General features: G+C 35.2%; 3 protein-coding genes and 1 long non-coding RNA gene across 4 annotated transcripts in view; 2 read left to right on the plus strand and 2 right to left on the minus strand.

Moving 5' to 3' along the window:
• The window catches only part of LOC311295867 (elastase-1-like), a 304,045-nt gene extending 299,525 nt beyond the window's left edge, over positions 1–4,520 (plus strand). Inside the window, exons 7-8 of the mRNA XM_084417405.1 lie at positions 4,138–4,287; positions 4,412–4,520. Of these exons, the coding sequence (XP_084273531.1) occupies positions 4,138–4,287; positions 4,412–4,423 (162 nt within the window). The 3' untranslated portion in view covers positions 4,424–4,520. The remainder of the gene's footprint in view (positions 1–4,137; positions 4,288–4,411) is intronic.
• The window catches only part of LOC311295608 (uncharacterized protein), a gene marked incomplete at its 3' end in the record, with an annotated part of 334,919 nt that extends 321,349 nt beyond the window's left edge, over positions 1–13,570 (minus strand). Inside the window, exons 1-8 of the mRNA XM_084417074.1 lie at positions 13,164–13,570; positions 10,660–10,983; positions 10,237–10,557; positions 10,027–10,146; positions 9,086–9,394; positions 8,622–8,933; positions 8,221–8,532; positions 6,526–6,831 (exon numbers count right to left, since the gene is read on the minus strand). Coding sequence (XP_084273200.1) covers positions 6,526–6,831; positions 8,221–8,532; positions 8,622–8,933; positions 9,086–9,394; positions 10,027–10,146; positions 10,237–10,557; positions 10,660–10,983; positions 13,164–13,209 — 2,050 coding nt within the window. The 5' untranslated portion in view covers positions 13,210–13,570. The remainder of the gene's footprint in view (positions 1–6,525; positions 6,832–8,220; positions 8,533–8,621; positions 8,934–9,085; positions 9,395–10,026; positions 10,147–10,236; positions 10,558–10,659; positions 10,984–13,163) is intronic.
• Positions 2,000–24,702, plus strand: part of LOC311295870 (elastase-1-like) — a 199,550-nt gene continuing 176,847 nt past the window's right edge. Inside the window, exon 1 of the mRNA XM_084417410.1 lies at positions 2,000–2,099. The gene's annotated coding sequence lies outside the window, so the exon portion shown is untranslated. The remainder of the gene's footprint in view (positions 2,100–24,702) is intronic.
• LOC311295878 lies at positions 15,213–15,643 on the minus strand. The gene is made up of 2 exons (XR_014628413.1): positions 15,587–15,643; positions 15,213–15,299 (listed from the first exon to the last, which is right to left on the minus strand). It is a non-coding gene; the product is annotated as an uncharacterized lncRNA (long non-coding RNA).

The following is a 24,702-nucleotide window of genomic DNA, read 5'->3' on the forward strand; positions in this document are numbered from 1 at the left end:
TCCAACAGGTTTCTGCCAAACCTCTCAACACTGCTTGCTCCATTGCACAGGCTTTTGAAGAAGGACATCCCCTGGGGTTGGAAAGAGGAACAAGAGGAAGCCTTTAAAAAATCCAAAGAGTTACTGCAGTCTAACCGTGTGTTAATCCACTATGATGAGAAAAAAGAATTAATGCTTTCTTGTGATGCATCAGCGGTGTGGGAGCCGTGTTAGCACATCGTATGGCAGATGAAATGGAGAGACCCATTGGGTTTGTGTCACGAACACTTACAGTAGCAGAAAAAAGCTACTCACAGCTGGAGAAGGAGGGTTTAGCTGTAGTGTTCAGGGTAAAGAAATTCCATAAATATCTGTATGGCTGTAAATTTGTGATCTCTACAGACCATAAACCTTTACTAAGTTTACTGAATGAACTCAAAGCTGTGCCACAGATGGTCTCACAAAGAATTATGAGAAGGGCAGCGATGTCGGGGGGATATGAGTATGTCATTTCTTACAGAGCGGGCAAGGACGATGGAAATGCAGATGCCCTCAGTCGTCTTCCTGTTCCAGAGATTCCAGAGAAAGAGTCGAAGGAGGATCATGTCTTGATGTTGGACAGCATTGTTAGTCCTTTGACGACATCAGAGCAAATCAAGCATTGGACTCAAATCAAGCACTGGACAACTCGAGATCCTGTCCTCTTTAGAGTGTGTGAGTATGTGCTTAAAGGTTGGCCTGATCACAGTAATACAAATGAATTTGTACCTTATAAACAGAGACAACAAAAGCTCAGTGTTCAAGACGGGTGTGTGCTGTGGGGAGCCTTATCATCGTTCCGGAGCAAGGACAGCTATACATCAATCTCACCCAGGTGTGTCGAGGATGAAAGGCCTGGTCAGGAGTTACCTGTGGTGGCCAAATTTAGATGCTGACATTGAGGCCCGAGTAAAAGATTGTACTGTGTGTCAAGAACAGAGAAAAGCCTTTCTCTACGCAATACGCCCAACCTCACACCAAATGTCATGCCCTGAAGATAGGCTATATATAAAGATCATTTAGTAAGCGGAAATGTGAAATGTACCTTAGCATAATAGAGGAAGACGCTGTTATCTCGATTGAATTGATGCTTGAAGAATGCACTTACACTGCAGCCACGAGTAACAGCAGACAGCAAAGTTTTCTATGCAGAATTTGATTTGACGACAGTCATGAAACCAATTACTCGATCCAATCACGTTGATGGATATAAATAAAATTTTAAAGCAAGCATGTAACGACCACAAAATTAAGGAAAATAGTGGAGTAAAAGTACAGATACATCACTTAAAATGTAATCAAGTAAAAGTAAAATTACACTATATTTTTATACTCAAAAAAGTACAATTCCTAAAAAAAAATACTTAATTACAGTAAACTTGATGTCACGATCCACACACAAAGGAACGGGAAAAGGAAAGATCCAAGTGCAGTAAAGATTTATTAGGGTAAATCCAAAATCGTAGTCTTCCAGGCAGAGGTCAAAATCCAAATAATCAATCCAAGAAACAAGACCACAAACAGGAAATACAGGGAACGGAAGTGGCATGATATGAGACAAGGAGTCCGTGACAAACACTAGACAGGCAAGGGTATATATAACAAGAACTAACAATGATTAACAGGGAACAGCTGGGTACAATGATGACAGGGAACAGCTGAGTGCAATGAACAGTGATTGGTACTGACAAGGATTGTGGAAAATGCAGTTCATGAATGGGATGACACCGTGGAGACGAGGACCTCTAGTGGACACCAGTGATACACAAACAGACACTGTGACACTTGAGTATTGTAACTCATACTGCAGAACAAAAGTGTGCGTTTCTAAATTTGTGACCGTTTTCAAACTGATTGACTAGCCAATGGAATTTTCGCTCCTATAAGGCGTTAATAAAAAGTGTCCACTTGTTCCTTACTCTACTTATGTGTTTCTGAACTTGTTTTCTGTGCAGCTCGAGAACTTGGCGTGTTGTCCTGGGCGACCATGACATCTACAACCACGAGGGTCGCGAGCAGTACATGACCGTCAGTCAAGTCATCATCCACCCCAACTAGATCAGAAACAGTGTGGCTTCTGGGTACGTATATACAACACAATATGTGGTGACAGTTACAGAATCACAAATAACAATAATATTGCCAAGCCGATTAAACATATCTTACATGAATGTAAAAAGTAAATACCTTTACTGTAATATATGTCTCGACCATTTAATGTACTCAGTTCAATATTTTTTTCTCCACTCAGGGTTCAGTCAGACCACCTTCTCTATTTATTATTTAATTATTTTTGGTTACACTTTATTTTAAGGTGATGTATTTATATTGTACTCACTTAAACAAGTATCCTACTACACTAACTACTTACAGTTAGGGTTTGGGGTTACACTTTTGTTAGGAGTTAACAGTTTAGGACCCAAGGACCAGATGTTTGAAAGAAGACCTGGAGTCAGAATTATAAAAAATTGAAGAAAAGTTTTACTGAAGATAGTTTGCAGTTTCATCAGCAGAAGTCAGCTTCATGACTCACACAGGAGTTTGTAGGCCGCGCCCCTTACAGTTACAAAGATCAGAGCAGTTATACCATTTCCAAGGTCTAAGCTGATAAACATAGTAATTTTCCACACATATACAGATAGACAGAAGCATATCTCCATAGATTATGCAGCTGACACTCGGACCCTGAAGTTAGGCACGTCATGACCTTCCAGGTCGCAGATTTGGGGTTGCTGGGAACCAACATGTCCAGAACAACAACTCAGTCAATCTCCAATAATGCCAGTGGTTCCTTAACCTGTAACCAAGATGACTAACACACACACACCAACACACAGCTTTTCCAAGGTTGGATTTGGCCAGGCTCTAACTACAGGAGTCTCGTCTCAAAAATTCAAGATAATGCGTTTTTTCTCAAGGAGAGCTACATTTTAGTCTATAATGAAAATATAGGCTTTAACTGAGAAATGGTCCCTTAAACTATAGACTTCAATGACCCCTATATGTTTTAACACGTTGCAGACTTTTCTCAAACACAAAACCAGTCCCTATTTAATTTCTGAAAACTGGGATAAATAGGCAAGCAATGTTACTGCATTCAAATATCAAATACAGACGTTAAAAAATATATGAAAAGAACATTTCAGTAATCACACTGGTAACTTCTATAACAAAGTAAAATCTCCAGAGAAGTCATATAACTCATTTGATATTTAGAAGGAAAAATATTGATTAATACCTTGATTATACTCACTCATTACATATACATTGAAGCAGCAGTGGATTCCAATCCACCCCCTTCACTTTATTTTAAGTGTCATTGTAATTATATTTAAGTACTGAGTAATATTAAGCAACTACATGTACTTACTATTGGGTTAGGGTAGGAATCGGATTTGGTTGAGGGTTATTTGCTTGTAATTATGCATAATTACTGTTAGGGTTAGTATTACTATGCTAAGTACATGTAACAAGGACACTGTAAAATAAAGTGTTACTGGGTTTGGTTTAGGCTTAGTTACTTGTAATTATGCATAATTTACTGTTATTACTATAGTAGTACATGTAAAAGTAAAAGTACATGTAAAAGTACATGTAGTAAAGTGTAACTACGTCCCCTTAAAATAAAGTGCTGCCTTATTGTTTGCACTAATGACAGTAAACACATCATATATCAACAATTACGCATTTCAATTTAATGCCACACATGCAACTACTGTATATCTACAATTACAGATAATATCAAAGCAGCATACTTGACTCTATTGAGTTTTTGACATAAGTTTCATGCATAACTACCCGGACTTACATCATCAACACAACATCCATGATCTGATTGAATGATCTGATTCCTGATTCCTTCCTCTCATGGATGTGATCTTCATTTAGCTGGTGGGTCACTCTCCGCTCAGCTGAAACAGGCCTACCTGCCCGTGGTGGCCCACAGTACCTGCTCTCGTAGCGACTGGTGGGGAAGCACCATGAAGAACACTATGGTGTGCGCTGGTGGCGGCAGCTTGTCTGGATGCAATGTGAGAAAGACTGGCTGGCAAACAGATCATGAACTGCTTCATACTGCAGTAAAATGTCTAATTTTGTCTCCTGTTGTGTTGTTTTTAGGGTGACTCTGGCGGTCCTCTGAACTGTCAGGTCAGCGGTCAGTACGTCGTCCATGGTGTGGCCAGCTTTGTGTCATCATTGGGTTGTAATGCCTACCAGAAGCCAACAGTCTTCACTCGTGTGTCTGCCTACAGCAGCTGGATTAGTGGAGTAAGTGCAATTATATCATGATTATAATAAAACTTTACAGTAACTAACAAGCAATCAATGTCATGACTGTATCTTATAATACTGTTTTTATTTCATATTTCTTGTGCCATTTTGTTCATTTCAGATCATTGGATAAGTGGAAAAACTGAGAAGATGAAAGAAAAACATCCTCCATTTATCAGCGCTTAACATCTGCAATGGCAAACAATATTTACAATAAACTTTACATCTAATCTTGGGCTGCTTTTGAATCATTTTAAAGATTTGTGACCTTCTTTAATCCAGTTTAATCAAAAACAATAAATACATTTAGTAGAGCACTTAACTATTTTAAGTTATTTTTTTAAGTGGAAATTTAAATAGTTTATACGTAATGGTCTTGACATATTAACTCCTTCAGAACTTGTGGTCATTGGAAACAAATTAATTTTTCTAATATGAGTAATGGCTGGTCACTGATTGGTCCCTGAGAAACCAACAACAATGAACATATGCTGTACATCGTAGTGGAAATATATATGAATTAATGAGTTCACAAAAATGTATTTTTTTAGATTAATTTTTGCATTTAAGGAGAGCAAAATATCAAGTAGGTAAAATTGTTTTGCTCACTGGTTAAAAAAAAAAGGTCTGTATAACAACATTTTGGGGAAATTTTGTGGGCAAAAAAGATCCACTATCAATAGTGACAAACAATGGTTATTTTGACTCTACCTTAATGGGAATTAATTGACTATTTTATTGAATTAAACTAGAGAATATTTTAGTTTTTGCTATCTTTCCAGAAAAGACTTCATCAGATTGTGGTTTACAAACAGATATTAATTCAAGGCAATTTTATTTGTAAAGCACATTTAAAACAACCGAGGTTAGCCAAAGTGCTAGACACTGACATCATTTCAGACAAATTATAAACACATAACATGAGCACAAGACACAGTTAAACAAAAGACAGACTAGAAAATTAAAAAGCAGAAAATAACTCTCAGGCTGGTTTAAAAGCTACTCTGACACGCATAGGCAGATTTAGATATTAATACCAGCAGTATGTATCTATATCTTATATGACCTTTTATTAATTGAGCAGAATTTTATACAAATGACTTGGAAATGTGAATAAAACAAAAGCCATTTATCCAAGGAACACACACACAAAAGCAGTGGAATAAAAAAAGCAAGACCATAAAAAAAACAGACATGGAATAAACCTTGAACCAGACTCATTAGGACATCATTAATATCAAAATGTATAATAGTACCAATTATAAATCATTGTCCAATGACAAGAGTCAGGCAGTATGAATATGAAATATAGCACTGTCTAATACATAACACAGTAACAAATCACTGCTATACAGTACATATAAGGTCCATACACTAACAAGTTAAGGACTGTAGTAAAATAAATTCATAAATATATAACATAAAAAAATATAGATTAACCATTTGAACCAAGTTATGATCACATTTGTTATGTTCACAAGCACCTAATTAAAATAATAGTCAATTATAAATTCTCTAAAATTGTTTACATAATGTCATACAAAATGTGCAAAAATTCACAGTTATATTTATATTAAGCGTATCCCCTCCTGCTCATCCCCGCTGTCTGTATTTCTCTCTCTCTCTGTAAGAAAACAAAGGATACTGTAAGTTAAAAAGGTTGATGTCACAGCTACTTTAGTGTCAATGTTCAGCCAATAAACATGTTTAAAAAACAAGCATTCCTAACACTTACCCGATCAAAAACACTCACAATAATACAGTGTTGAGTGTCAAACCATAAAGAATTGAGAAAATTAAAGGACAATTTAGAATATTAAATCTTGCAATTGTAAAGTAGTCCACTGAAGGTGAGCTTGTTGAGAACCCAAATGCAGTTTATTTACAAAAACGTGATCAAACAGAAAACAAAAGCATGGACACGGACACTTTTACCAAACAGTGGTTAAAGGAAACAATACTTGACAAAGACACATGGCAAACATGAGGGCTTAAATACAGACTAATGACTAGACAAAGGACACCTATGAACAATGAAACAATGGACCAATGACAGCATGACACATCAGATAAGGGAACACATGGCAGGATCACATGACTAACAGGGAATCACATGACAAAGACATGAAACATGACTGACATGAAACAAAACCAAAACAAGACGTGACAGCAATATGTTCATTTCAGAGCGTCTGTACACAGAGCCAAAATAGAAAAGATCACCATGTTACTCACCACGGATTGTAACTTTATATCTCTTGTATTTAGTCTCTCGGCTGCTGATGATCAGTAGTTTATAGACTCCGGCATGTTCAGTTGTGATGTTTCTTATGATCAGAGATCCAGTTTGATGATCCAGATCCAATATGTTTTTGAATTTCCCTTCAGCACCATAATATGCACAGGCACTTTTATTTGTTTCTCTTTTAGCTATGAGTCTGTCTTCAGCTCCAAACAGCCACAGAATCAGATCATCATCTTGTATTTCAGTTTCGTTGTGTAGCGCGACCAAATCTCCCACCGTCGATGACACAGTCTTCTCTTTATTTTGTCGCAGCATCGGAAAAAAGAGAAAAACATGGACATTATAACAGGTGATCCATCTGACCTCACAGCCACGGTAACATCGATTACCTGATTAATTAGGAGGTCAAGAGGGTACATTTTCTTCAATATTGTGATGGATTTCTGCGCTCTACATAAATAATCTATACAGGTTTGGATTTGGACCGACATTTCAATTATTTATTTAAGCAAACCTGGACGATTCCGAAACTTTCTAGAATAAAAAAAAAACATATGTTCTAGGATTTTTTTTTTTTGTTGCTAATATTCCCGAAACCTCATCTTTCCCTCATTAAAAATAAATTAAAAAAATAAACAAATTGAGTGTTCATCGGAGTAGTCCAAGACCTTAGGACTTTTGTCGCACTTGAACCACGAGCACACACGCACACACACACACACACACACACACACACACACACGCACACACACACGCACACACACACACAGGATTCGAGGAGTTTATGTGGTTGTAATAAAAAAAAAAAAAGTTACACATCCTTCCCATGACCCCTTTAGGAATGAATGGATTGCGAGGAATGCTTTAGTATACATGTAAAAACCTAACAAATGCTCAAAATTAAAACTAAAAATGATAAAACTTTACCAAAATATGATTTTTATAATGTCTAGTAATTTAAAGGTAAATCATTTTTTTTTAATGTCCGGAAAGATTTACGAACATCTAACTAAAACTTGAGAAAAACATTCCATGCACGATATATAAATAATGTTTTTATGTTAACGTTTTGAGAACATTATTGAAGAACAGATAAATTTGAACAAACATTCTATTAATGTTACTTTAAGAACATTGAGAGAACCTTGCCAGAAAGCTAAAGTTCCAAGAACGTTCCTATCAGCTGGAGCGACATTTCAGCCAACATTTTTATTTCTTTTCACAAGATTCCTGTGTAAACTGTTGCCACCTCTTTCCTGCATTAAAAAGTCTGATGTTTGAGTAAAGAAGGGTAAAGAGGGGGACAACATGGCCTGTCGATCATCTTCTAGTTGTGGACTTTTATTTATTATATTCCTTGCTTTATCCACCAGATTAAATAATAGCCCAAATATCTTCAAATTTTCTTTTCAACATACTCATGACAATTTGTAACTATTTTACGTTTTGGGCAAATTGGTGGCTAATTCATACGTTTTTGTACAATCTGCATAAACCCAAGTGTTAAGATATGGGGTTAGGGGTGGACCTTCATGCTTACGTTTTTGTTTGATTTACAGTGTACGAATTCATACAAATGTGCACCCTTGTAACAAAGTTACGTGTTTGTGTCTTTAACTATTAATAATCTGTGTAAAGAGCATTAAAAGCATCAAAACAGTGCTAAATATGATTGTGTTACTCACCGTGGGCAATCACCATGAATCTCTTGCATGTGATCTTTTTGCCGCTGGTGATTTGTAGTGTATAAACGTCTGAATGTGCTCTGCTGATGTTCCTGATGGTCAGATCTCCAGTTCGCTGGTTTAACTGTAATCTGTCTCTGAATCTCCCATCAGGACCTTCATAGAATAAAGCCTGACTGGTGGCTGCGTTGAGTTCAGCTATGAACGTTTCTTTATCGCTAAACTTCCACAGTATCCGCTCATCATTCTTCAGTTCGGAAACATCCGTTTGTAGAGTCACAGAATCTCCAACTGTATATTTCAGCGTATTCACTGCCAAAGAGAGAGAAACGTATAGGAGAAACATGTGAATGTGAAAGTAAACCGCACTATCAATACTGTGATTATCTTGAGCTACTCACGCCAGACAAGAACGTTGAATTTCTTGTATGAAACATTATTGCTGCTCTTCATCTGTACTTCATAAACTCCAGAGTCGCTGCTTTTGGTGTTTGTGATGGTGAGATCTCCAGTTCGACTGTCCAGCTCCAGTCTGTCTTTGAATCTCTCGTCGTCAACATCGTAGACGCTGGTCTCATTGGTTTGCCCATCAACTTTGGCTATGAGGGCGTTTATAGGTTCAAACTTCCACAGAATCACATCATCTTTCTGTATTTCAGTAATACCAGTCTGCAGGTGGACAGACTCTCCCTCCGTGAATTTCAGTGTGTCCACTTCATTTCATAAAGAAATAGAAACAAAGCATGTTGATATGTGCAGATGAACAACTCAAAACCCACTTTAGACCTCAATGAAGTGTAAAATGAATAAATTAGCACGTTTACAGACAACACTGTAGGGTGTTTGAAGTAATTTACCCACACACCTCGTACAATAACCTTGAATCTCTTCGTTTTGGCTCTGCTGCCGGTGATCTGCATCTGATAATCTCCAGAGATGCGGATCCTGATGTCGCTGATGGTCAGATCTCCAGTCTGCTGGTCCAGCTGCAGTTTGTCACTGAATCGCACATCGTCGGTGTACGAAAAGTTACCGGCCTTTTTGTGTATTTGAGCGATGACCATGTCCTGCGGTCCAAATGTCCAGAGTACTTCATCCTCTCTCTGGATTTCAGTTGCACCGGTTCTCAGCATGACAGAATTTCCCTCTGTCACTGAGACCGATTTTTTTTTTTCTGTCTCAGCACCAAGATACAAAAAAAAGTTTTAACAGATGTTTAATTTTACAAATAGTTACAATTCTAAAGAAAAATTAACGAATAAACCACTATAAATGTCTGAAGTCCCATCAGAAATAATAGCTTTGCTCCAAAACAGTGAGAATGCATTTGCAATGAAGGAGCTGTTCTAACAAGAAACAGATCTTCTCTCAGATATTGGTTTTCAATTTGATTCAAAAGCGTTGTTTACTGACACTGTTTGTGTATGACTCTCAACATCATGGAGATGTTTAATTTTTCAAACTGCAAAATCTCCTAGTGAACTGCATAAATAAGTAGCATTTTAAGGTGCATTCCTAATAAAGGGATGTTCTATTTTCTGTTGATTTTCAATTCATTTGAAAAGTAACTTTTTAAAATGCATTTCTAGGATTCTAGAACTTCCTGTATCTTAAGTGGGAACAACAATCACAGACTGCTTTACAGCTACAGTCAATTCCTGTTTTTCTTAAGATCACCTACTGTATAATTCGTGAAAGATATAGTATTGCTCAATTAAAGAAAACATAGTTATGCAAATTAAATACACTTTTAAACTCTTATATGGGGTTATTTCTTTTGCTATATTAGCTGTAGATAATGATTACCTTTCCGTTTAGAGTATCTGAACATGTAGTAAATCACAGCCAGAGCTGCAGTCACACACAGCAGGAGAAAAACACAAATCAGCACAATATAACCAGCGGACAAACCTGGATCTGGAATGGCTGAAGAGAGAAAGTCATTAGTATAAGTAAATTGCTTGTGCGATTTAAGGGAAATGCTCATTATAACATGATTTAACATGAGCTACTTACCAACAAAAACATTGAATCTCTTGTATAAGGTCTCTTTACTGTTGGAGATCTGTAGTTGATAAACACCAGCGTCTGTGGTTCTGAGGTCTCTGATGGTGAGATATCCCGTCTGATTTTCCAGATGTAGTCTCTCTCTGTATCTCTCATCAGGACTGTATGTGATCTCATGAATCTTTACGTTCATTTCAACTATAAAAGTGTCTGGATTCGTAGTTCCAAACGTCCACCGTATTAGATCATGTTTCTGTGAATCAGTAACACCAGTGTGTAGAGTCACAGAATCTCCTTCTCTCTTGTTTTCCAACCCTGCAAAAATCACATCTGGAAAACAAACAGGAACATTTATGCGATGCATAGTGCGTTTTAAAAGTAAAATATATAGGCCTAAACTATATAATCAATAGATCTATCGGAGCTACTCACCATGGACAGTAACAGTGAATGTACTGACTAAGGTCTCAGTGCTGATGATCTTTATATAATAATCTCCGGAGTGTTTGGTTCTGATGTCACTGATGGTCAGAGATCCAGTCTTATTGTCCAGCTGCAGTCTGTCCTCGAATCTCCCATCATCAACATCATATAATGAGACTGTCTGAGCTGTGCCCTCGATTTTAGCGATAATAGAGTTTTGAGATCCATACATCCACATCAACAAAAATATTCTCTGTATTTCAATGACATCAGACTGCAGAATGACGGAATCTCCCTCTTTCACTGACACTTGTGTCGTCTCCCCAAACACACCTGAGAAATAAAAAAAATATAGCTGAAAGTTTTCAATATCAGTAAACTACATAAACAGTACAATCTTAAAAATAAAGGTTCCAAATGGAGGGTTTTCTCAGCAGTGCCATAGAAGAAAGAAGAGCAATTCCTGGTTCTTCAAAGAACCTTTCAGTGATCAGTTCTTAAAAAGATGTGACTCATAGTGTAACTTTTAAAGGAGTCATAATGTAGAAATTTCACTTTTCCACGAGAATCAATGTATGTTATGATTGCATAATGATTGTACACTGGCCGGGAAGCCGATATTTAAAAGTGAAGCGTTTGTTTACCTCGGGGTTTGTAAAATAGGCCACGTGCACGCGCACGAAAAAACGAGATTTTGATTTCTTCCCCTTCTTGACGTCAAGACGGGGGAGGATATACCAAATATGGACACCGCAAACCTATGCCGCGGGAAGCCCGCCCCTCTCCCCCTCAGATTCAGTTTAGTTGACTCGAGAAAGATGGAGAAATCGAGTGCACACCTGAGATGCTCTGTGGGTGACTGCCACAAACAACATGCAAATGTGTTTTATCTACCAAAAACGGACGAAACTATCAGGGAACAGTGGATGAAATTCATTTTTAATGACGCTGTCCCAACAACTCTTTCAAGTGGCGTATCGTTAGGTGTGTGCGCTAAACATTTTACACCGGAATCTTTTACAAATTTGGGGCAGTATCAGGCGAACTTGGCCTCGAAGCTCCGTTTGGGAAAAGGTGCCATCCCAACCATCAGGGACTTGCCAGAAATTGAAAAGGTAAGACTGTGTTTTTATTGCTCTACTGTGGTTAACAAATAGCAGCTAACTGCTAATGCGGCTATTGTATGTAACGTTACCTTCGAGGTAAACACGGGGAATGGACTCTACGAATGCTAGCCACATCTTTCGACTTTGTTTTACACTAGCAGCTACAGTAGTGACGGTACAGGAGTCCATGCTCAGTGGCTAAAACTGTTTAAATGCAAGTATGAAAACAATATACCACTAAACATTATTAGCCAAACTCATGCAAAACATGCAGTTTGAAAATAGCTTTCAGTTAGTGGGGCTTCTGTAAGAATGTATCTGGCAATGGTGTATTTTTTTCTTTTTTCTTTGGTTGTGATTACAATTTCACTAACAATAAGTAGCCTACCGTCACATTTATTGAGCTATTGCAGTATTTTGTCTATGTTTTTGTACCGCTTGGAAGTAGTAAAATACATTCCTGCAACCAATCAACGCGCCCCTCATTTGCATTATTATAATGACCGTCCACGACAGCCAAAACATCGCATCAGATCTCGCGAGACAATAATGCCTTTAGAAATAAGGGTCTGAGGGGCTCTGTGTTGATTTTTTTTTCCACTTTTCTTTTTTAGAAGTGCCTAAAATACTATAATAGAGCATTTGGGTATCCAAGGTAACACAACATTATGACTCCTTTAATAATGTAAAGAACCTTTTATGCAATAGAAAGTTTGGTGTAGTTGGTTCATGGACATAGATGCCAATACTATCCTATTAGAACAGCCAACTATTACTACAGAATACACTGAATACTAGGCTATAGAATTAAATATCATCATAAAATGAAAATAGATCTTGTCATTGTGGAATTTGTCAACGAATGATTGCGCAATATTTGCATAACAAAACATAAGCAGTGTGAACCGTTTGAAGGCTATTAGTGAATGAATGTACATTCCGTTATGAATGTATCTTTGACCAATTTATGATTATTTTTATTTTATTTATTTGTATATTTCAACAGGGACAATGTGCAAAAAACATTAATTAAAGATGCTTTGCACCAGATTTAGCTTAAGCTAGTTTCCATCTGCAGTCCCCGAGCTTATCAGATGGATAAACTAGAGTTTATCATGTTGATAACCTATAGCTATAACGTGTGGAAATCGGACGCCAAAAGCCCACGACCGACAACCCCCCTAGATTAGGCTAGCCTACTGCAGAACAGACAAAAGCAATGATTTAGCTTTTCTTTTATTCTTTGCAAATTATTTTCCTTACATGAAAATGTTCCGATTCATCAACATTACAGCGACGGTGAAATTCGTATTTTTCCGAATCTGTTGTAGCCTAATACGTGACATTTTACGTATAAGAACATAGGCCTGAATGTGAAACCGAAAGAATGACGAACCGATGACTTACCGTGAAAAAATAATGCGTAAGAAAAGAGCAATAACAGTTTCTTCATATTGTTTTAGAATCATAGATCATAAGCATGACTCGAGTTGATAAGGTGATCGATCCGTGGCGTTTCTGTCGTATAAACGAGAAAAACACGAGTGACAGTGCCAGCGCCGTCACTGATGGCAAAAAAAAAAAAAAAAAAGTGTTGACTGACTGTTGAGGAATTTTAAACAGATGGGCCGGTTATCACAAACCAACGGACGTTCGCTCATGAATATCATTTAGGTTATGCACAAATGTTATTTTACTGTTTTTCTGTAATGCTCATTTTCAAGTCAAAGGCTAATATTTATAACGTAGGCATATGCTGTTGGTTTACAATCTCTATGAATTCTGTAGTGTTCTTGCTTGTAGTTTCTGTCATTGTACTCATGAGGGCAGAGAAAGGCAAAACCATGATCACAGATCAGTATCTATTTTCCATTTAACCTTCTTTGAGCATTTAACATGCAATCAGCATTAGACAACCCTTGTGAAAAAAAAGTGCACTTAAGTGTACTTTTATAAAGTGTACTTATTACATAAATAATATACTTTAAATATATACACTTAAGTGTGAATTAAATGCCATCTTTTCGGCGCACTTAATGCACATTAAGTGTAATTAATTTCAAATATATCATATATTAAGTTGAAATAAAATGTAATAAGTTGCCATTAAGAGTGATTTTTTGGAACAACTTAATTGGTACTTTAATACAACTTTATATCTACTTTCATAATTGCTTCTAATATCTTCAAAATATAGTTAAAGTGCACTACACAATATAATGACACGCAATTAATGTGATTTAAAATATACTTTAATGTCAGTTAACAATACACTTAAGTGTGAATTAAATGCAATGTTTTCGACACACTGAATGCACATTAATTGCAATTAATTTCAAATATATCACATATTAAGTTGAAATAAAATGTAAAAAGTTGCCATTAAGAGTGATTTTTTGGAACAACTTAATTTGTACTTTATTACAACTTTATATCTACTTTCATAATTGCTTCTAGTGTTTTTAAAATATACTTAAAGTGCACTACACAATATAATGACACGCAATTAATGTTTTAAAATATACTTTAATGTCAGTTAACAATACACTTAAGTGTGAATTAAATGCAATGTTTTCGACACACTGAATGCACATTAATTGCAATTCATTTCAAATATATCACATATTAAGTTGAAATAAAATGCAATAAGTTGCCATTAAGAGTAATTTTTTGGAACAACTTAATTGGTACTTTAATACAACTTTATATCTACTTTCATAATTGCTTCTAATATCTTCAAAATATAGTTAAAGTGCACTACACAATATAATGACACGCAATTAATGTGATTTAAAATATACTTTAATGTCAGTTAACAATACACTTAAGTGTGAATTAAATGCAATGTTACAATCAACAAAACTAAATGTAAAACCCTCTAAATTTACTGACAAAATAATCTCTAAAAGAAGTACATAAAAACCTTTCTGTTGATGCACAAGAAAACCCCAAGAAACACTATGCATAAACACAAACAGTTTTGGAAAGAGACCTTTGGGTAATGCTTTACAAAAATATACTAGTTACCTACTTCAGTTAACATGAACTAAGAATGAATAATACTTTAAGCATTTATTAGTCTAAGTAAGATAATATTAGTCTTGGTTATATCATGTTGGCTATAAAATAAACTAATATTAACAAATGAGACCTAATTAAAAGTTACAGAACCTTGTTATTTAGCTCTTAAAGGGATGTTCAGCAGAAGAAAGAAATTCATACAGGTTTGAAACAACATGAGGGTGAGTATATGATGACAGAATTTTCATTTTAAAGTGGAGTATCCCTTTAAACCTTTACCAGCACCAACATTAAACAGGACCAAATGCTTGCATTACAGTGAATCTAAGTTTGTCTAAAAAAAAAACACTAAAAAAAAAAAAAAAAAACACTGAAGAACTCCAAAAGCACAAAAATAAAAATGATTTGTCACCCATTTTTTTAAGTTGTTGGAAAGTGCTGTTTATGTCAATGTCCCAGATGCTCTCCAGAGTATATGTGAATGGAAATGTTTCAAAGATGCAGGAAAGTCAGAAAAAATGCCTTGAGGAAAAAAACAAAAAAACAGAAAATTTGTTTATAATACAGATCCAGTCCATTATTATATTTGGCTCAATTAAATGAAATAGATAGATATACAGTTGCACTTCAAAGTTGAAATACACCTTGCAGTATCTGCAAAATGTTAACAATTTTATCAATAATAGGGATCACAAAAATGTACGTTTTATCTTTATTTAGTACTACCCTGATGAAGCAGTTTATTCTGCAAGGTGTATGTAAACCTTTGACTGTTAACTGTTGATAAATTGTGTGATGTGATTGATTACCTCAGTCATCAGGGCCACATCGTAGTAGAAAGCTGGGCAAGGTTCCTTCTATTTCCCACAAACAGCAGGATTCCACTGACTACGCCATCTTTAATGACACTGGGCTTAAAGTGATTAAAAATAGAGAACCTTTTTATTGCTACTTTACAGCGAATTAAGCATAACTTTATCAATTACACAAAGATACAGTATATGACCCATGCAAACCCAGGACCAATGCAAATTAAGAAAGGTATTCTTACATTTTAAGCTTGCCCCACATAGCTATCTTCATGAAGGATGTTCCTGTTCCTGTATTTACCACGGTTGACACAGCAATGCTGCAAGCCTTCTTCCTTTGGTTTGTTACCTATAAAATATATGATGATTATAGGGCAGGTGTAAATGCTGGGAATTTATTACTTGCACATGCAAAAGATTCAAAGCATTTAAAAGCTATAGGGATAACGTTAGTTAGTGACTTGAAAGTAGTGTTTTAGCTTGATCAGGATGTGCTGTCATGATAAATCTTGTAACATCACCTCATCAATACAGGTCTGTGATTCCACACCGCTTGTACTGTATCTCCAATAACAAATATGAACTGATCCTGCAAAATGAATGTTTAAATCCAGGTAAACACAAAAATATTACATATTCCAAAACAAATAGTAATTGAACAACTCTTTAAATACAAAATGAAATTGAACACATTACAAGCATTTTTTCTAGAGGTGGGTAACGTTAATATATTAAATATTTATGGTGGTTATAAGATTGATTATTTGTATTAAATGTATATAAACATCTTCGAGTGTTACAATATTGGATCAGCATTCAGCAAATGTTTAGTAGCTTGTTTAAAATAATTAAAAAAGTCAGTTTGGTTTAAAAAAAAATCAGCAACCAAATTCCTCGAACACGACCACACACGCCTTCCTCACATTACAATGTAAGACATTATTAGAATGCAATCATATATAAATTATTGAAAACATGATTAATTCACCTCCCGAGTCTATTGAGTTTATAATATCTGCGATTAAAATGCACTCAGCAACTGACATGTTACGGTGGAAAAAAAAATGTACTCAGCAACTGACATGTTACGGTGAAAAAAAAAATTAACCAAAGAAAGCATCAATACTTACTTGACTGATTATTTGCAGCATAACTATGGAAGCAGATTAGTCTCAAATATAATTCACGCAAAAAACATGATTCACAAATGCGTAGACAATTTCACATGCATGAAACCTAATTCACGTGCACACAAAAAAAATCCATGTGCGTGAAAAAAATATATATTCACAAAAAGCAATTCACATGCGCAAAATAAATTTATATACTCATAAAATACATTTCACAAATGCAAAACACAATTCGTAGATATACAACTGTGCACAAAAACCTTTGAATGTTTAAAATGTACGAGTGTATCCTTGCATTTGAATGTGCAAATCGTCATTCACGTACGAATCGCCTTAGATATGTGTGTGTGAGTTTTTGAGACTTTGCTGGCAGCATAACACTCGTAACACAGAGCAGTCGTACTCTTTAGCCAATCAGATTTAAGCTTATCAATCGACCAATCAGTATCACGTGAGGGCGGGCCTCCCTACATGTTACGTCATCAGCTTTCGACCAGTTCATGGCTGAGCAGTAAGTGCAGTTAATCGTTCATTTCTGTGTTAACTGAAGTTAAAGAAGTTTGAGATCAGTTGAAGCAATAGTTTATGAACTATTAACTGATGTAAGCAAGTGTTGTTGTAATCAGATGTCCCATATCATGTCAAAAATGAAGAAGAATGATGCTTGTTTTGTTGTATTTTAGCTGAAGGTACAGACAGCTCTCACAGCTACAATCACGCTAATGATTGCAAAACAATCATCTGTGGTCAATACCCATCGAGATTGTTCTTTAAATAGTGAATAGACCTATTTTAATGAGCACCCAGTGTTTTTGCCATTTGTGTATGATGTTAAATTATTATTAACACTTGTTTCCCTGCATTTTATCAGGATTACTCACCTTTGGTGTGACATCTGGATAGCAGTCACGAACATCTTAATTCATGTTGTTTCTTAATTCTCTTTTATACTTTTTTTTTTTGTATTTATGTCTTAATTGGTAACACTTTATTAAAACGTTTCATTAGTTAACATGAACTAATAATGAACTGCACGTGAACAGCCTTTATTATTTTTTGTTAATGTTAACATTTACTAATACTTTATTAAAATCTTGTTAACATTAGTAAATGCACTGTAAACTAACAATGAACAGCTGTATTTTTAACTAACGTTAACAAAGATTAACAAACTTAGCAACAAATGTATTGCTCATGGTTATTTAATACATGAACTAATGTTAACTAAGTTATTGTACCTTATTGTAGAGTGTTAGCAATATATTCAACATGCATTTCCTTATGTTTTGTGCTGTATTGTCATCGCAAGGTTTTTAAATAAAGTTTTTTATTGTCATCTTAAGGTCTCAGGACAATATTGTGAAGCAGTAATTTTACTTTGCCTAGTAAAATAGGCAAATCTGATTTTATGCTGATGAGACAAAGGTACTTATCATAGAGAGGCAATTAAGATTATGCGACTAAGATTACTCAGTAAACTCTATTCAAATACCATCACTTAATTTCCCACATCCTCTGTCTGCACCTCTTGTACTATAGGGTTTTAGTACTTTAAATATCAGGACAAAATCTTATATGTCCTAACCGAGAGGTCTACTGATGACCGGACTGAACACAATTCATTTTTTAACTTTTCACTTGATGTATTGCACTGTATTTATATACTCTAAAAGCAAAGTACACTCTGACTGGATCTCACAACTCCTGAAAAGACGTATATTTCTCTGTACTGAATATTGTGCTTCACAGTTTAGACTGTCAGTTCATGATCTTCATATGTAACAGGAACATTAATCATGATCAAGTCATTTTATATATTTTATTCCCAAAGGATTCAGAAACTTCAAATTGAACTATGTCTGAATCTTTTAATTCTTACAAGAACATTTAATAATGCATGCATAGCAAGGCTTTATTCCCAAAGCGTGTACATATAGTCCGCAGGAGACAAATTAATACAGTAACAATGCATCACTTTCAACCACTTGTTGAAACAACTGTCAAAATGGATGGCTTGCAACATGACTGTTTTCAAAGAATTACAGTAGAAATGGTAAGATCACAGTACTGGTTGTCTGCAACTTCATACATCATCTGTCTTGGAAATCTGAAACAATAAAACTACATAATATATGCAGATCAAAACATGTCTCCTATTTATGCACGTCATTACATACATTATCATAGGTTGACAGGACATGAAAATCCATCAATATTAAAAATAAATGTTTATATTCACATGTGGACTAAACAGCAGTTAATAAACTATTGCTTCAAATGATCTCTAACTTCTAAACACAGAAATTAACGATTAACTGCACTTACCTCTGCTCAGCCATGAACTGGTCGAACGCTGATGACGTAACATGTAGGTAGGCCCGCCCTCACGTGATACTGATTGGTCGATTGATAAGCTTAAATCTGATTGGCTAAAGAGTACGACTGCTCTGTGTTACGAGTGTTATGCTGCCAGCAAAGTCTCAAAAACTCACACACACATATCTAAGGCGATTCGTGCGTGAATGACGATTTGCACATTCAAATGCAAGGATACACTCGTACATTTTAAACATTCAAAGGTTTTTGTGCACAGTTGTATATCTACGAATTGTGTTTTGCATTTGTGAAATGTATTTTATGAGTATATAAATTTATTTTGCGCATGTGAATTGCTTTTTGTGAATATATATTTTTTTCACGCACGTGGATTTTTTTTTGTGTGCACGTGAATTAGGTTTCATGCATGTGAAATTGTCTACACATTTGTGAATCATGTTTTTTGCGTGAATTATATTTGAGACTAATCTGCTTCCATACATAACGTCTCATCTGCAAACAAACATCCAAACGTGGTGCTCCTTTTGTTCTCTTGTCTGGCTAGCTTCAGTATCAACACGCATCGCAAACGGATCGCAAAACATAGCGCATTTTTCAAACTCTAGTGAAGTAGAGCGTCATAATGACGTAGTATTTCTCGCGCATGCGCATTAAACAACATATTCATATATCATGCATGGTTAAATGTTATTTCAGCTTTTCTGTTTAAGTTAAAGTTGTTCTAACTCATTGTGTTGTTAAACTCTGTAAGTTCACAAAACTTTACTCATTAACCTAACTAAAAGTCAATCTTTTTTTTCAATGTAGTCTAGTGTGATTAAAATTAAATGTATTTTAACTGAATTTAAATGCAAATTCATTTTGTTTACATTTGTTTAACTTTTGCTCGCAATTAATACAATTTTAAATGTGTGTTTAATTGACTTAGAACAACATAATGATATTGAAAACTTGTATTATGTTCACAGATGTAAAGTAGCTACAACACATTACTATTAGACTATTTCTCATATATTACATTTTATTTTCAAATATTATGTAGAAAGCTAACACTAGTTGAGTTCATAGAGCAAGGGCTGGTGATAAAAATGTCAACAATAAGTTGTACTGGATTATACTGTATAAGCAGATGTATTGGAAAAATACATTTCAACTGCATAATGCACACAGTATATATTATAGACAAAACACATTTAAAATACATTAACCAATTAATTTTGGACAACACACTTGAGTTGGAATTAAAATCAATTATTTTCCATGTTTTCCATTAAAACTGTTATTTTATATATTAGTCAATACATCAAAATAAATTCCCTTTAAAAACTTATAACTTTAACTTTAATAAATTTAAAACACTATAAATCATAATTATTTAAAATGTATGTTTAAGCAAAACTTAGTAGACATTGCAAAGTGCATTTTTTTAAGCATGCACTTAAGTGTGTTTATAAATATTGTCATGAAAGTGTTCTTTCTTTAAGTTAAGCTTAATTAGACATTATTACAAAGTGCATTTTTAAAAAGTGTACTTAAGTGTGTTAATAAATATTGTGATGAAAGTGTACTTACTTTACATTAAACTTAATTAGATATTATTACAAAGTGCATTTGTAAAAAGTGCACTTAAGTGTGTTTATAAATATTGTGATGAAAGTACTTTCTTTAAGTTAAGCTTAATTAGACATTATTACAAAGTGCATTTTTAAAAATGGACTTAAGTGTGTTTATAAATATTTTGATGAAAGAGTACTTACTTTAAGTTAAACTTAATTAGATATTATTACAAAGTGCATTCGTAAAAAGTGCACTTAAGTGTGTTTATAAATATTATGATAAAAGTGTACTTTCTTTAAGTAAAACTTAATTAGACATTATTACAAAGTGAATTTTTAAAAAGTCTATTTAAGTGTGTTAAGAAATATTGTGATGAAAGTGTACTTACTTTAAATTAGACTTAATTAGATATTATTACAAAGTGCATTTGTAAAAATTGTACTTAAGTGTGTTTATAAATATTCTGATGAAAGTGTACTTTCTTTAAGTTAAGCTTAATTAGACATTATTACAAAGTGCATTTTTTAAATGCACTTAAGTGTGTTTATAAATATTGTGATGAAAGTGTACTTTCTTTAAGTTAAGCTTAATTAGACATTATTACAAAGTGCATTTTTTTAAATGCACTTAAGTGTGTTTATAAATATTGTGATGAAAGTGTACTTACTTTAAGTTAAACTTAATTAGATATTATTACAAAGTGCATTTGTAAAAAGTGCACTTAAGTGTGTTAATAAATATTGTCATTAAAGTGTATTCCCTTTAAGTACACTTAAGTGGTCTTTAATTTTAATTTTATTATATTATCTGCAAGTGCACTTTTCAAAAAGTATACTTTGATTATTTTAAGCACACAAAAAGTACGCTTTCAATACAATTAAGCACACTTCTTTTTCACAAGGGAAAGCTTGTATCCATGGCATGTTAATGTTTTTTTTTTAATAAAGATTGGAACAAAACTAATAGGACTTCAGTAAGTCAATGTGTTGTTATGGGACTATTCAATGGACTAAAAGTTTGAAAGGTACACATTTAAAGTTCAGTATTTCTAAACTTGACATTAATGTATAAAAAAAAGTTAAAAAAAAGATACAGTTGACAACAAAAAATGATATTGTTTGATTTATACTGTAAAATGCTCTTACATACACACCAGAGTAGGCCTACTGACTACACAGTCTCTCTATGACTTTACCGCTAAACAAGGAACTGCATCTCATCTCGGCAAGAAACAGTTTCAGGGTTCATTTCAAATAAGTCTTTACCTCTTTAGACTCATGAAGGGTTAGCAGGTTGCAAGTTCTTGAAGAAAATGCATCACACATTTGTTTTTTTCTGTCTGTGGATATTGTACTTAGCTGGTAAGGTGTAAATGTTTGTTTTTTTTAGTTACTGTTTTAGTAAAGCATCATCAGTTGTGCCTGTGAATCTTTTCCTACGCTTGTTCTCCAGGTGTGTTTGGTGTTGAGACCGGTGAAACAGAGACAGTATCAGTGATGGAGGGAGATTCTGTCACTCTACACACTGATGTTCCTGAACTACAGAGACATGTGATAGTGTGGACGTTTGGACCGCAAGACACTCACATCGCTAAAATCAACAGAGTTCACAATGAGACCTGTCACGATGGTGCCGATGAGAGATTCAGAGACAGACTGAAGCTGGACTATCAGACTGGATCTCTGACCATCACAAACATCAGCACAGAACATGCTGGACTTTAGAAAATCGAAATCTTTGTTGAAAACAAGGTCTCGAACAAGAATTTCATTTTCATATTGTCTTCTTAGTAATTAAAATTAGATAGTTTTCTTCTAGAAAGACAAAAACGTTCAGGTGGAGAAAAAACTTTTTCTTTACCTTGACATGTTTCGACTGCACCTGCAGTCTTCCTCAGAAGCGTCATCTGACAGCTGTGACGTGTCGTTTATCAGCTGTTATTTCCTGGGCGTGGCCAACCCGGCGGACCTGACAGTACCGCCGGGCTGGCCACGCCCTGCCCCCCCGTCGCTCGATGGTCTCTGGAGAATGGTGTTCCATGTGTGTGCGAGCATGTAGGCTCCCTCGTCCCGGTTGATGGTGTCCTTGGCCCGCTTCCTGATTTCAATCGCCTCCTTTATCCATCTTCTGTATCTGTTTGGTTCCGATCTGATGATGTGTCCGTTGTCCCAGTCCATAACGTGGTTGTTTCGTTTGCAATGATCTGATATAGCTGATTTTAGCTGTTCCTGTTGCGCCTTTTCCTTTTGAGTTCTAGTGAGTCGTCCTGTTGTTTCTTTTTCACATTCTTTCTGATGTTCTTTCCTTCTTGTGTTGAACGACCTGCCTGTTTCACCTACGTATGTTTTATTGCATGATTTGCATGGTATCTCGTATATGACATTGCATTTTTTATCTTGCTCTATTTTGTCCTTGGGGTGTACCAGTAACTGCCTTAACTTTGTGTATGGTTTTACTACTGTGTTTATGTTGTATTTTCTCATTGCCCGCTGTAATGGTTCTGTTATGCCTCTGATATATGGTAGGGTTACTGTGTCCTTGTTTCCGGTTTCAGATTTCGGTTTCGGTTTTGTTTTTGGTCTGGTTTGCTTGTTTGCGACTTGTTCTTTTCCAAGCAAACAAGCAAACCAGACCAAAAACAAAACCGAAACCGAAATCTGAAACCGGAAACAAGTGTTTTTCCCGTGGTTTAGACATCAGAAATTAGTGTAACAATGTGTTCAATAGTACATAAACAGTGCAATCCATGCCGTTGTTTATATCCGAGTACCTCCAATATGGCCGCGCATCCGGGTAACTGACCAAATCGTGACGTAGGTGAAAACCCTCTATAGGATAAAAACACCTACAGCTGTGTGCTTAACAATCCCATCAGCAACCAGACCACACATGAGGAAATAATTTTAATTTAGGTGTGAACTATCCCTTTAAATACGTTTAAGCGCTTTAATCCCGTTTTGTACACAGACCTTTGTATTATAAAGTAATACACAGTACCATGGGGTTTCAGTCAGGGACTTCAGTAACGATCTGCAGTTAACTAGCAAGACATTAATTTTCGTTTGTTGAATAAGATGCATTCCAGCGCTGAAATGTGTTGTTCAAGCTGAGTGCTCGTTGCCGCTGTTATTATCAGTGGCGCGGATACAGTGTTCTCTTGTGGCTCGCGCACAGTTTTCACTCAGATGCGCCCTTCAATCTATCGCCGTTGCGGAGACGTTGAAATCTTACAAAACAAAATGCACACAAACTCCCTGCTTGATATACAACCACTGATAAACATATTTGGTAAAAAAAAAGTATTTTATTTTTTAAATAAAAAAACTATACGAGTGTGGATTAGAACCCAGAACCTCTGACACGCTTGGCAAAAGTTTTACCACTAGACCATTGCAGGGTTATATAAATATCAGTGCATTTACGTGGAAATTCTCGGTACTAACAATTTTAGTAGATCTCGAATGACAAATCTACCCAAAATGACCCAATGTAGGCCTACTATTGAAATTGATTTCTGGACATCGTAATGTTATTTTTCCCGAAAATTGTTATTGTACACAAACATTGTATCTGCCCACCCATGTCAATGACATCAGCGCGGGCTAGCTGTCGACACATCGCTGGGCCTCTGGGGCGTTCTGTCATACGCATCATAATTTGATTGGCTGATATAAAACGTCAGTCAAAGTTATGATCAAATGGAAAATGGCAGCTTCAACGGAAGGCTAGCTATACTACTAGTTTTTTTTTTTTTTTTTTTTTTTTTTTTTCAAAAAGCTTTATTTTCAATTTATAATATGTCATATAAACTTAACATCAAAAACTCGTTTGAGGAAAAAACATGTGCTCGCATTTTAAACAGTACAAACTCACATCATATCAACAAATAAGATAAATAAAAATAAAAAAATAAAAATTTACAGGGGCTGACAAAACAACATAGTGCTTCAAGCGTGTTTAAGAACATAGGACTGTAAACTCAAGGAGCAAGAGACTCTGACATTGTTCCATATAACTCATTTATGGACTGGTTTTCTTCCGATAACACCTTTAGAGATGCTATATAATTTTTTATTTCATTCTTAAAACAGT

Source organism: Rutilus rutilus (genome assembly GCF_951802725.1).
Source record: "Rutilus rutilus genome assembly, chromosome: 8".
NCBI classification, from domain to species: Eukaryota; Metazoa; Chordata; class Actinopteri; order Cypriniformes; family Leuciscidae; genus Rutilus; species Rutilus rutilus.